Consider the following 13,017-nt stretch of genomic DNA (forward strand, 5'->3'; position numbering starts at 1 on the left):
GTTAGATGCATGCAAAGCCAACCATAAAGAACAACCACCAACACAAACCACCCATCTTAGTGATTGACGACTCAAGACAGACCGGACATACCAGGCGGAAAAATATGAGACAAAAAAGACGATGACCATAGACAACAAGCGACCACAATCAGGACAACATCAAATTGCGGAGAACGACATGCAGCTCAGAATCTTGTAGGAAGACGAGAGGAAGCACTCGATCCCATCGACAAAAGAAAAATTGGTATAATGAATTAATCAGATAAGGTAATGGTGATTCGTCGGAGATGAGCGCAGTCAAAGCCTGATAGCCTCTTCTCCGGCGATAGACAGTGAGATATAGGGTAGAAGATGTAAGGGTGGCAGCGGCGGTGGTACAATAAAAAAGAGGGCTTTCTTTTGGGGGTTTTTAGAGAGGATTTTGATTTTAGAGAGAGAAAGTTGGGCAAATCTTTAATATTTGTGATGGTAGGAGGTATTATAACCATAAACCATTAATAGTAAGTAATTGATTAGAACGAAAACCGTATACGTGAATAACAAGTCCAATTTGTTTCCCTTTCCCAAAAATTAATAGCGAAACAAGAAATGAATAGTGTCTAATTGTCTTTTATCTTTAGTTATATCTAGACTTTTAGAGCTGTCAAAAACTCTTCCGAACTCCAAAACCAACTCAAAACTAACTTAAGTAACTTGTTTTCCATCCGAACCCGCTTTGACCCTAAACAACGAGTCAAGTGTCACGACAACATTTGTAGAATATTGAACTATTGGTTGTAAAATTAGTGTCATAGAAATTTAGTTTATGCTTCATATCATACATAATGTCCTTCAACATGATTTATTTATTTATGCTTTAATCACAAAAAAAAAAAAGAAAAGTAAAACATTCTTCTATAATCAAGTGAACATTCGGTTTATAAACAAAACAAAAAAAACATTACAGGCATCGTTATATCACAGGTCATGGGCAAATCATATCAGATGTCATGGACAAATCATTAATTGATGGATCATTACGATTAGGGTTCGAGATGAAGAACATTAAACCAGCCCGAGAATCAAACTAGTTAATCGAGGTCTAAGGCCGAGTTCCGGGTCAGGTGAACATCAAGCCACGAAGCCGGTGAGGCTGACCGGTACAATTAGCCACCTCTAGGTTTCATGTCATCACAACAAATATTGGGCTAATAATTTCCCACAACCCAAAAATATATAATCCACACATTTAAACTACTTGGGCCTTACTAAAACCTATCCACAACTCTATAAAACATATCCACACATCAAAACCCTCAAATTTCTAGGGTTTTGCCACAATTCAACATCTCTCCCGAATCCTTCGTCAATCGGCGGCGCATTTCCAAGCTCCAACAATGGTGATTTCTCTTTTCTACATCCTCTCAACTTCAATTTTAATACATCATAATCTTTCATGAAATTAATTTTAACCTATGCTTTGATTTTATACAGCCGTCACACAAGTCGTTCATGATCAAGAAGAAGCTCGCGAAGAAGATGAGGCAGAATCGTCCTATTCCCCACTGGATTCGTATGAGGACCGATAACACCATCAGGTTTACTTCCTAATAATCAATTTAATTAACTTTATTCATTCTTAATAATTCGTATATTATGCAGTTTTGTATACATTTATGTGATGATTATTGTTGTGTTTGAATTCAGGTACAATGCGAAGCGTAGACATTGGCGCCGCACCAAGCTAGGGTTCTAAGCTGTTTCTGCTGTGGTTTGGATTCGATGGTATTATTATTATCTAGTAGTTTTATGGTTGTAAGTTTGTTTAGTTGGATCAGTATTTGAACTTTCGATTCGGGTTTTAATGATTTTGGTGGAGTTTATTGTAATTCGAAGCTTTTATGAGCTGAACTCATGATTTTAAGTAATTTTCATAATGCAAACGACTACTTTATTTGTGTATTGTTGATGTTTGTCGTTTAATTATAAATGTTTGTCATTGAAATAGTATTCTAATCTCTGATCTGTTTCCATTGTTTGACCTCACTCGTTCTTTAGAGATGGTAGTTGTGATGGGTCGATGATTGCGGTTACAGGTTACCCACGGTTAATGAATGTGACGAGACATGAATGTTTGATTGTGTGTAGTAGCACTTTAGGGTAGAACTTGCTATTGTTTGATTTAGTTTTACATTATAGAGAGAAGATTTTTTTAATTGTTAATTGAGTTGTGCTAGTCTCAGGTGCCCTAAATTCTCTTTTATTTTAAGCACTGAACATTTTTTTAACTGTGTTTGAAGCAAAGTATTTCTGAGATAGGTTTTCAGAGTATGGTTATATTGAAAATTACTACTGGTTTAGTGGATGAATGTTCATTTATTTGAATAGGCGGACCATGTTAATTGTCAAGTCAATTTTTTTGCTTAAAATAATTGATTTCATTCAATTACATATTTACATCCCAAGTTCCCATCTGTGTGTTATTAGTGAGTGCTTGCTTGAATTGGGATAATTGTTACTCAGCTATGTTGAAGTGAACTAGTGAAGAAAAAGGCTTTGTATTTGGGTTGGTGCAAGGAGCGAGGTAATACAGTTTAATAAATTAATTTTTAATACACTTGTGAAAGGGGTAACTGTTAAGTGAATTTAGGTATCTCTCTGTTTTCATCTTGAGTTTGGAAGTGTTTGTATGTGGAAAAATGTTCCAGCACTACTTAAAAACATTTCTGAAAATGGACTGGCTGTCGGGTATCATTTCATTGTAGTCTTGCTTACTGAATTAACATTTCTATACCCTTAGTTTAAAAAAGCGCGCCTAGGCGCGAGGCGAGGGTAGGTGATGATGCTAGGGCATTACAACAACTAGGCGAGTCTGTGTTCAAAAGGCCCTAAAAGGCGAGCGCCTCAAGGTGATGCCCTAGGCTCAACAAGCTTTGTTTCATAAATAGTCACATGTCAAGCACATGACCCTAACTCCTTTTTAATAAAGTTTTATTTTATTACAAAATAACACTCTTTTAACCCTATTTTTTTAGAAGTACAACCTGATCTGCCGTTTACTTCTTTCAACTTTCTATTGCAAGTTACTCTTCTTCTTCTTCACATTTTTTTTAAAATTCTCTTGCTTTGACTGCTGTTATTTTTTTTTTTTTTTGAAACCCAACTGGGTACATGCATTAATTCGAATTAATAAGCCGATCAACAAGCTCAGGTAGCTTATCGACCCAAACAATTCTACCAGACCCTACCGGCGCTACATGTGCTAACTCATGAGCCACCGCATTGTTCCGCCTACTCGTAAAAGACCAAGAAACAGAAATGAAAGAAATACACAAACGTAAAATATCGTTAATAATAAAAGTAAACAAACTACGGCCCTTCTTGCGTTGTCTCAAAGCTTCGATCACTTGCGAGCAGTCACTTTCCACCACGATCCGGTCATGACCCTTCTCCACCGCGAGCTCTAGTCCTTCCAAGATTGCAACAGCTTCCGCCACATGTACCTCCCACACTTCCCTCCGACTATGCGCCATGCCCTAAAGCACCTTCCCTTCACTGTCACGGCATACAGCTCCAATGCCCACACCCACGCCATCCTTCACTCCCGCGTCGACATTAAGCTTCACCCATCCCGTATCAGGACCTTTCCAGCCGCCCCCCGACATCCCCTCAACCAGCTGCTGCCCACCACTCCTCGTAGTCCGCACCATCAACTCCCCTTCTATCTCCTCCACGACTCGATGTATTCTTTTCACCACCTCAGCCACCTCAACCCGTCCTCCCTCAAAAACAACCCTATTCCTCGCCTCCCATACCGCCCAACAGACTACCATCATAAACCCGTACTCCCTCTTCCCTAACTCACGCCAACACCCCTCCACCCAATCTCGCACCGTGCTAGCTCCCCGTCCCTCTTCACCCAAAGCTCTACCTCCTCCCACACACCCCTTGTTACCCCACAATCCCGAAACAAATGAAGACCCGACTCGACATGACACTGACACAACGGACACAAGACATCATCATGACCGACTCGATTATGTAAGTTTACCTTTGTAGCTAGAGCGTCGTTGCACAATTGCCAAAAGAATAGCTTGATCCGGGGCCACACTTGGACCTTCCACAAATTATTCCAAAGCCATTTGCTCTTCTCCCAGTCCGAGGTCTCCATAGTCTCCACATCCTCCCCTACGAGCAGCTTATAAGCCGAACGAACCGTGTACTCGCCATCCCTTTCCAAGCTCCAAAACCACGAATCCTCATACCCCTGCCGACCCAACCGGATGTTAGAAACTCGCTCCTGCTCAAAAGGCAACAAACACTCCTCCAATTTTTCCATATTCCAAGCCCTCCCATCATCCGTCATCGCCTCCGCCACCCTCATCTCCTCCCTTCCTTCAAGCCGCGGTGAAAGGACCTTCCCGATCCCGAGTGCCTCCTATCCACGCATCCCTCCACACCATAGTACCTTGCCCATTACCAATACACCGACGCAAGCCTCGCATCACCACATCCCGAGCTCCTAAAATCCCGCGCCACGTATAGCTCGGGTTATTGCCACACCCCGCACCAGAAACCACCCTCTCCATAATACTTACCACGCATAACCCGAGCCCACAAGCCCTCTCGGTTCCATCAACAACCGCCAAGCTTGCTTCCCCAACGAGCCCCGTTCGAAGCATTGAAATCCCTAAACCCATACCCCCATGCATTTCGGTGTACACATGCGTTTCCATGACACCCATGAGATCTTCTTCTTCTTACCCTCCTCTTGACCCCACCAAAACCTCGACACAATCGCTCTAAGATCATCGCAAAAAGAAGCAGGGATTTTAAACACACTCATCACATAGGTAGGGAGTGAATTGGCAACCGCCTTTATAAGAACCTCCTTACCCGCCTTAGACAATATTTTCCCACGCCACCCTTGCAAACGTTTATAGAGCTTATTGCGAACAATATCCGTGATTGGCTTCTTCGACCTTCCCACAACAGTTGGTAAACCAAGGTAACGTTCTTGTTCCTCCACAACACGGACACCCAATCTCACGGCAATGCTATTCTTCCTCTCCTCCGAGACCCCACGGCTAAAGGAAACGTCGTCTTATCCAAATTGACCTTCCGCCCGAAGCCACTTCATAGCGCTCCAAAATATTCCTTACCTCTTTGCCGCCTCATCCTCACTCGCTTTAACGAAGAAAATGCTATCATCGAAAAAATAATAAATGCGAGATAACCGGGCCCGTCTTTGCAACCCGCAACCCATGAAGTGATCCCGCCACGACCGCTCTACGCATCAAATTAGACAAGGCCTCCGCACATAAGATAAATAAATATGGGGATAGTGGGTCACCTTGTCTCAACCCGCGTGCTGGCTGGAAAACCTCCTTCACATTACCATTTATAAGGACAGCTGAAGAGACCGTCGTAACACATGTCATTACTCTCCCCACCCATCCTTCATGGAACCCCATAACCCGAAACAGCTGCTCCAAGAAATCCCATTCGACCCGATCATATGCCTTTGCCATGTCTAACTTAACCGCCATATGCCCCTCCTTATGTCTCGAATTCTTCATAAAATGAAACATCTCAAAAGCGATCATCACATTATCCGTGATAAGCCGTCCCGGTGTAAAAGCACTTTGATTCTCCGACACAATATCATTTAAAAATAATTTGAGCCGGTTAGCAAGAATTTTCGCAATCAACTTATACACCACATTGCATAAACTAATCGGCCTGAAATCACGAATTTTGTCGGGCGCCTTCTTCTTTGGGATCAAAACAATATGAGTATGGTTAAGAGCGGACGGCATTGGTGCTCCATTCAAGACGCTCAACACCGTACTCGTAACTAACGGTCCCACCACATGCCAATATGTCGATAGAAGAGACAATTCATACCATCCGGTCCGGAGCCTTGAGGGGTGCATCGATTTAGGGCTTCGATCACGTCCTCTTCGCTATAACTTCGCGACACCGTAGATTCATTTCCTCCGTTACCCGCCCCTCCAAGCCCTCAAAAATCCCATCAAAATCACGCCGAGGTGAAGCCGTAAAGAGCTCGGTGAAGTAGCTCGTCGCAACTCTTGAGACACTTCATCCCCATTTCGTACCACTCCTCATCATCCACCGCTTTACTAATGAAATTCTTCGCCTTTCGTTTGCCCGCTTGTTTGTGGAAGAAACTCGTGTTCTTATCCCCATCTTTAAGCCACAATGCCCGTGATCTTTGCCTCCAAAACTGCTCCTCCTGCCGACACAAATCAGCAACTTCCTTCACCAATTTCCGCCTCCTACGCACCTCCTCAATAGACCGACCACCCTCATTAAGTCTCGCAATTTGGCTCCTCTTCGACGCTATAGACTTCACAATTTTGCCGATGCTTACACGTTTCCAGGCCTGTAACTCCGCAGCACTCTCGTTCAACGCCTCCACAAGATCCATTCCCCCACGCTCAAAACCCCTCACCACCGCATCCTCGCACCCCTCAGCCCCGACCCAAATTTGCTCGAACCTAAACCTCTTCGACTGCTGCCCAACACTCTCCCGCCTGTCTAAGATCAACTTCAAAGGCGAATGATCCGACCACTCCCGCTCTAAATGTCTAAGCCGCGCATAAGGAAACTTCTCCATCCAATCATTATTGCCCATGGCACGATCAATCCTACTTTGTCTGTTATCATCCCCCGCTTGCCCATTATCCCATGTGAAAGCATATCCCTCATAACGAACATCGACCAAACCACACTCATCCGCAGCTTCCCTAAAATTGTTCATTTGCCACTGAGCTCGTTGCCCCCCTCTCATCTCATTAGCGTATAGAATTTCGTTGTAATCCCCAATACACATCCATGGTAACGTGCTCTGTCTCCCCAACACCCTTAAAAGCTCCCAAGAAAGATGACGATCCGCAACCATAGGCCATCCATAGAAACCAGTGACCCGCCAATCCCCATTCTCCTCCCTAATAATGAAATCCATATGGTGAACCGAGGAAGAAACAAATTCACATTTAATCTCCTTATTCCACCAAAATGCGAGCCCTCCGGACCTGCCCACACTATCAACCTCCATCCCAAAGTAACTATCAAACTTCGCGCGAACAGTCCGCATCTCACGACCACTGAGTTTCGTCTCGCAAAGAAACACCATGGCCGGGGCCTCCCGTCTCAACAAATGACGGAGCGCACCAACTGCATCGGGGTGGCCCAATCCCCGGCGAGCTTAAGACGAGGATACTCATTGGGCCGGCGGGGTTGAGCTCCCTCAACCTCCGCCTCGGGTATAATGACGCCCCGTCGTTTGAAATTTTCGACTTCTTCCCTCCCTCCACCTCAGCCTCCTCGTTCTCTCTACCCCTCTTCCCTCCTACCGTGACCAACTTCTCCCTTGTCCTCCCACCACTTTCCTCCCCTACCTTTCTAACCCACGTTCTCATAACTCCCTGTCCTCCACTCTTCACACCCTGCACACCCGTACCTTCCCCGACTAGCAGTCCCCCCATGTCCCTCTGATCAGCTTGAGCAAGCTGCTCAACATCCCTAGTGCTCCCCACCTCCATTAGCTCCACATCTCCTAACCCATTCTCCCCAACATTGTCCATCCCAGCCTCCTCTTCCCTCCCTTGCACTTGTCCCCCAGCAGCCTTTTCATTTCCCCCCTTTCCCGTCACAGGGGCTCCCTCACCCACCTCCGAGTTCCCCTTCCCTTCAGCTTTCTTCCTACTCATCTTCAAGCTCACCGCAATATGTTGAAGTTTGTCTATAATCTTCGCCACATCAGCTTCTTCATCCCTCCTACGCACCTCGTCGAACACCGGATTTAAAGCCCTAGCAGCTCTCCCATTTCCCTCCTTCACTGTCTTCGTAATTTTCCATGGGGATGCCCTTACCCATTCACCAAATTGTAGATCCTCTTCATCATAAGGCCCCTCCTCACAGTCTTTTTCTCCATGCCCTAGTCTCCCACATCCATAGCAAAAGGTCGGCAACCTCTCATATTTTACGTCAAAGAACGCCTCATTCCCATTTGGCATCACAATAGAAATCATTTTCTTCAATGGCACACGAACATCATGTAAGATCCTAATTCTAATCGCCCTATCCATCTCTGGATTTGGCCCAACCTCCATATTTATGTATGTCCCCAACATCGCTCCTATCCTTCTTACATTACCCTCATTCTTCCTTCCCGAAATTGGTAAGTCGTAAACCCTTGCCCATAATGGTATATGAAAAAGGGGAATGTCAGTTAACTTACCCGTCGTCGTTGGTTCATTGAAACACCATACGAATTTATCAAAGTGCCATGGTTGGTTCTCAAGCACTCTCTCCTTGTCCCGCATAGTCCCAAACCGAAAGACGAACAATTTCTCCTTGGCATCAATGACATTTCCAATAATAGGCTTCAATGGATTCCACAATTTGATCATTGTCTCAATAGCCGCCTTCACATTGATCGACTTTTGGGCCCAAATACGACCAACTAGCATAAGTTGTCCCTTTTCCTCTTCCTCCTCCGTTCCTTCATCCCATATGAAAGTGCTTCCAGTCCTTCGATCCTCAGCCGTCATAATTCCCTTCCCTTTGTCCTTCGATGTCGCCATCGAACCAAGCAAACCCTAAAGACCAGTGCAAACGACACAACTAGACTAAACACGACACAACAACCGACACGACAATCAAGGCACGACGCTGCAACGCTCACGTAAACCGCGAGAGAAGCCTCAAAACACGAGGAGAAAACCAAGACCTAACCCTAGACCTAGACCGAACCCTAGGAGAGAAACCCTAGAAAAACTTTTGTGCTTTGCATGTCGACAAGTAAGTTATGAAACACGCTTTGACTGCTGTTATTAAGCAACTGTTTCCTTTCATGTTTTCTTTCTTATAATTTCACTTCCTCCTCTTCTTCTCTCCTTGCTTATATACTTGTTAATTCCTCTACCGACTTCCTTTCCTGCTGCCGCTGCTTGTAATCTTAATTGCTCTCTTATCTTTTCAGTTTTTAACTTCTAGAGTAGTTTGCCTTTATGTGCTGTTTTGGATATAACGGTTAATTAGGTACAAGTGTTTAACGCTTAATTTAACGAATGATATGTGATATCGAACGTAATTTTCTTCCCTTTAATACATTTATGATGTGAATCTATGTTTTTAGTTGTGCTTAGTGTGTAGAATTAATTTAGAGGCTCATACAAAAAAAGATGCGCCTCGCGTTCAAAAGGCGTGCGCATTCGCTTTGCGCCTTGCGCCTCATCGCTTTGACCCCTCATCGCCTCGTTGCGCCTTGCGCCTCCTTAAACTAATACCGTAAAGTACAAATTCTCATTTGTGATGTGCTAAGCTTGTGACGTGAGACAAACTTGCAAGTGGGAGAGCAAGTAGGGAGGGCAAGTGGGAGGGGATTGTCAGAGGTCACAAGCGTGTGACCGTCACAAGCAAGACGGAACTATTCTTGTTCTGCTGCTGTTCCTGCACTTGGAATAGATCACTTGATGTATTGTTGATAACATTTGTAGTCTGTGTCTATACTCTATTCCGTATTGCACATTCTACTTGTTTTGCCTTTTGAATCCTAGTTCTCTTTTTGTTTTTACGCAACTTTTAACTTTTTTCCCGTCTCTGCTGTAATGCAATGCTGAGTTCACAGTGTTGTATAATGGGTAGATGTTCCAATAAGTATTGAAACATTTCTAATAAACCTATCTACAACTCTATAAAACATCTGCACACATCAAAACCCTCAAATTTCTAGGGTTTTGCCACAATTGAACATCTCTCCCGAATCCTTCGTCAATCGGCGGCGCATTTCGAAGCTCCAACAATGGTGATTTCTCTTTTCTACATCCTCTCAACTTCAATTTTAATACATCATAATCTTCAATGAAATTAATTTTAACCTTTGCTTTGATTTTATACAGCCGTCACATAAGTCGTTCATGATCAAGAAGAAGCTCGGGAAGAAGATGAGGCAGAATCGTCCTATTCCCCACTGGATTCGTATGAGGACCGATAACACCATCAGGTTTACTTCCTAATCAATTTAATTAACTTTATTCGTTCTTAATAATTCGTATATTATGCAGTTTTGTATACATTTATGTGATGATTATTGTTGTTGATTTTGAATTCAGGTACAATGCGAAGCGTAGACATTGGCGCCGCACCAAGCTAGGGTTCTAAGCTGTTTCTGCTGTGGTTGGATTCGTTGGTATTATTATTATCTATTAGTTTTATGGTTTTAAGTTTGTTTAGTTGGATCAGTATTTGAACTTTCGATTCAGGTTTAAATGAATTTGGTGGAGTTTATTGTAATTCGAAGCTTTTATGAGCTGATTACATGTTTTAAGTAATTTTAAGAATGCAGACGACTATTTTATTAAGTATTGTTGATGTTTGTCTTTTGATTAGACTAGTTTTTGGGTCCGGCGATGCTCGGGCTTCAGTATTATAAGTTTTTCGGAAAAGAGATTTTTTTAAGGATGCGCACCATCTTTGCTTTTTCTAAATTTTAGACAAATGTGTGACACCCTGTGATACCCATGATGTTCTTTGCGACAAAAATCTTGTACTGGATGACAGTAATATCTATACGCCTTTCTTATTTCTGAGAACTTTCGGAAGCAGAACGAGGGGAAGGGAAGACTGCTCTATAACATCCACCTTGGCAGCTCATTCTTTTTGTCTCTAGACTAATGTTTGCTATATATTTGTGCACCTCCGACTCAGTTTCAGCAATTGAAATTAGAACTTGATCTGAAATGAAGAAGTGAACTAAATTAAATAAAATTCTTGATATCAAACTATATATGTGAATTGTGATACACACTTGAGAGAGTATTGAGTGCACATATTTTAAGCAAATCACCATGGTACAATAAGCTTGAACTACTTCGCTACTTGTTATTGGAGGTTGAGCGATTTCAGCAACCGATGTTTACATTATCGTCAGTCATGAGTTGGTTGCACGGAGTCTCGGGTGAGGCATAATTACAGTATTGGAGCCTATGATTTCATATCAGGTTACTAAGGCAATTTCTCTGCTCAGATCACAGATTTATGTTTCACAGAAATCTTGTCTTCGAAAAGACCCCAACTATTGTTACAGCGAGTCATAATTAGGCAAACAAACATGGATTTTTTCACCATCAGGAACATAAATCCTAGTGATAAAAGGAGCAGACGGAATGCCTAAAAGCGACCAACATTTTGAGTGTGCTGTAGTCAAAAACCATCCAAACCCTTCTATACTTAATATAAATGATGTCTTCCTCTAACCCTGCATTTTGCTTCATTTTACTGAAGATGGATGTGACAAATGCTGCAAATTTTACGTCTACAATAGTAGAAAATCAGCAATTGGTTTTTGTAAAACGGCAAATTACTTGCTACTGAAGCTGTTTAGCTCAGATTTCGAGAAATCCCCAAAGTTAAGCTACTGAAGGCATTCCTCAAGGTCCCTATATATATTTAAAGAGAGCCTTAATATCAATGTAAAGAAAGATGGATGTGAAAACAAAAGACAACTTGGATGTGTAGTGAACACACAAACATTAGCATTTTACAACTATAGAATCTTTTCCCTAGTAAACACAGGAAAACAACGCAATCAAAACCAACTTAATTGTTACTCCCTCCGTTGCATTCATTTGTATAACTTTGACTAAAATGCCCGTCACAAAGAATAGAAAAAGATATACAAATGCTTGAGTCAAAGGAGGTATAACCAACAAAGTGTAGCAATAGAGTGAATATACCTTCGGAGAGAAAAGAGTGAGCCTAGCAGGACCAGCTTCCCTATCGACTTGATTTGCTAATTGTTCAATCTCTCATTTGGATCGTAGACTACCTAATAACATATCAGTAACTTCAGCCAATCTTCAGCAACAATTAAATAGAAACATATAATCTCCGTCTCATTATGTATGAACGCCTATAGACTAATAGATTACTAAAAGACCAAATATCAAGGAACAATTAAATAGAAACATATAATCTCACCGACTGTAATTCACCAAGTTTTAATCGATTTGTAATTGGTTCCATGATTCTTGTAGCAGACAGCAACAAAGGTCAATGCATTCCAGCACAAACATATCGGAAAACACAATGATAAACAAAATATCATCAACAGTGGCGGATTCAGGAAAAAAATTTTACGGGGTCCTTTTTTCGACTATTTTTGTAGAATTTTTTTGTGCAATTTTTTATAGAATTTCTTTTTAAAGTTTCATTTCACAAAAGCGAAATTTTCTATTTTAAAATAGATTTTTTCGAAATTATGGTGTAATGAATACACTGAGTAGTGAGTACCCACGAGCATACCATCGTTAAGACGATTTATCTTACACGTTAGTGTATTTACGTACTCCCTCCATCCATTTTTATTCTTCTCATTTTACTTTTTAGGGTCAATGTTATCAAACTTTGACCTTGAAAAATTGAAAAATAAAAAAATATTAAGACATACATAAAACTTAAATATTTAGATTTGTCCTCAAACACTCTTTCCGAAAATATTTTTTCAACAATAAAAAATTATAAATACATGACGAAAAATACGGTCAAAATAGCGTCTTGAACACCGAATAAAGTCAAGTTGGGAGAATAAAGCGATCTCACACCGTGGAACGAGCTCTGTATAAAACAATTCATTTATTATTATTAGTGAACGAGTTATTTTTTTATACAAGTATACTATCTTACAAATTGCAATATAAGACTATCTCAGACTATAATTACGTTATTATTGATATTTTTAACTTGGGAAAATGCACGTGGTGCCCTTGAGGTTTGCCCTTTTGCACGATATACCCAAAATTTTGATCCGGAAAACTTTAAGAGATCATAACTCGTGTTTAAGAGATCGAAATGTGACGAGGTTTTTTTTCAAATCGATCGTCTTTTCGAGAACCGGAGATGTAAAAATAATTTTTAACAAAAAGTCTTACCAAATTCATACTCCCTCCCTTTTGTTTTTTGGCCCATTGAATTATTTCACTTGCTCCAAGTAATCAGCTTATCCCAAGG

General features: G+C 41.7%; 3 protein-coding genes and 1 long non-coding RNA gene across 4 annotated transcripts; 2 read left to right on the forward strand and 2 right to left on the reverse strand.

Moving 5' to 3' along the window:
• The first annotated feature begins 1,270 nt into the window (after positions 1–1,270).
• On the forward strand, positions 1,271–1,941 carry LOC141612238 (large ribosomal subunit protein eL39z/eL39x-like). The gene is made up of 3 exons (XM_074430973.1): positions 1,271–1,379; positions 1,474–1,577; positions 1,687–1,941. The coding sequence occupies exons 1-3, from the start codon at positions 1,377–1,379 to the stop codon at positions 1,733–1,735; spliced, it is 156 nt and encodes a 51-aa protein (XP_074287074.1). The 5' UTR covers positions 1,271–1,376; the 3' UTR covers positions 1,736–1,941.
• Positions 1,942–6,019: 4,078 nt separating this feature from the next.
• On the reverse strand, positions 6,020–7,099 carry LOC141614558 (uncharacterized). Its single transcript, XM_074433302.1, has one exon. The coding sequence runs from the start codon at positions 7,097–7,099 to the stop codon at positions 6,020–6,022; it is 1,080 nt and encodes a 359-aa protein (XP_074289403.1).
• Positions 7,100–9,401: 2,302 nt separating this feature from the next.
• On the forward strand, positions 9,402–10,373 carry LOC141612239 (large ribosomal subunit protein eL39z/eL39x). The gene is made up of 3 exons (XM_074430974.1): positions 9,402–9,814; positions 9,909–10,012; positions 10,122–10,373. Exons 1-3 carry the CDS (start codon positions 9,812–9,814, stop codon positions 10,168–10,170), a joined length of 156 nt encoding a protein of 51 aa, XP_074287075.1. The 5' UTR covers positions 9,402–9,811; the 3' UTR covers positions 10,171–10,373.
• A 342-nt stretch (positions 10,374–10,715) lies between these two features.
• On the reverse strand, positions 10,716–12,111 carry LOC141612240 (uncharacterized). The gene is made up of 3 exons (XR_012529029.1): positions 11,989–12,111; positions 11,745–11,836; positions 10,716–10,743 (listed from the first exon to the last, which is right to left on the reverse strand). It is a non-coding gene; the product is annotated as an uncharacterized LOC141612240 (long non-coding RNA).
• Between the last annotated feature and the right edge of the window lie 906 nt (positions 12,112–13,017).

This window comes from Silene latifolia, chromosome 11, assembly GCF_048544455.1.
Source record: "Silene latifolia isolate original U9 population chromosome 11, ASM4854445v1, whole genome shotgun sequence".
NCBI lineage: Eukaryota > Viridiplantae > Streptophyta > Magnoliopsida > Caryophyllales > Caryophyllaceae > Silene > Silene latifolia.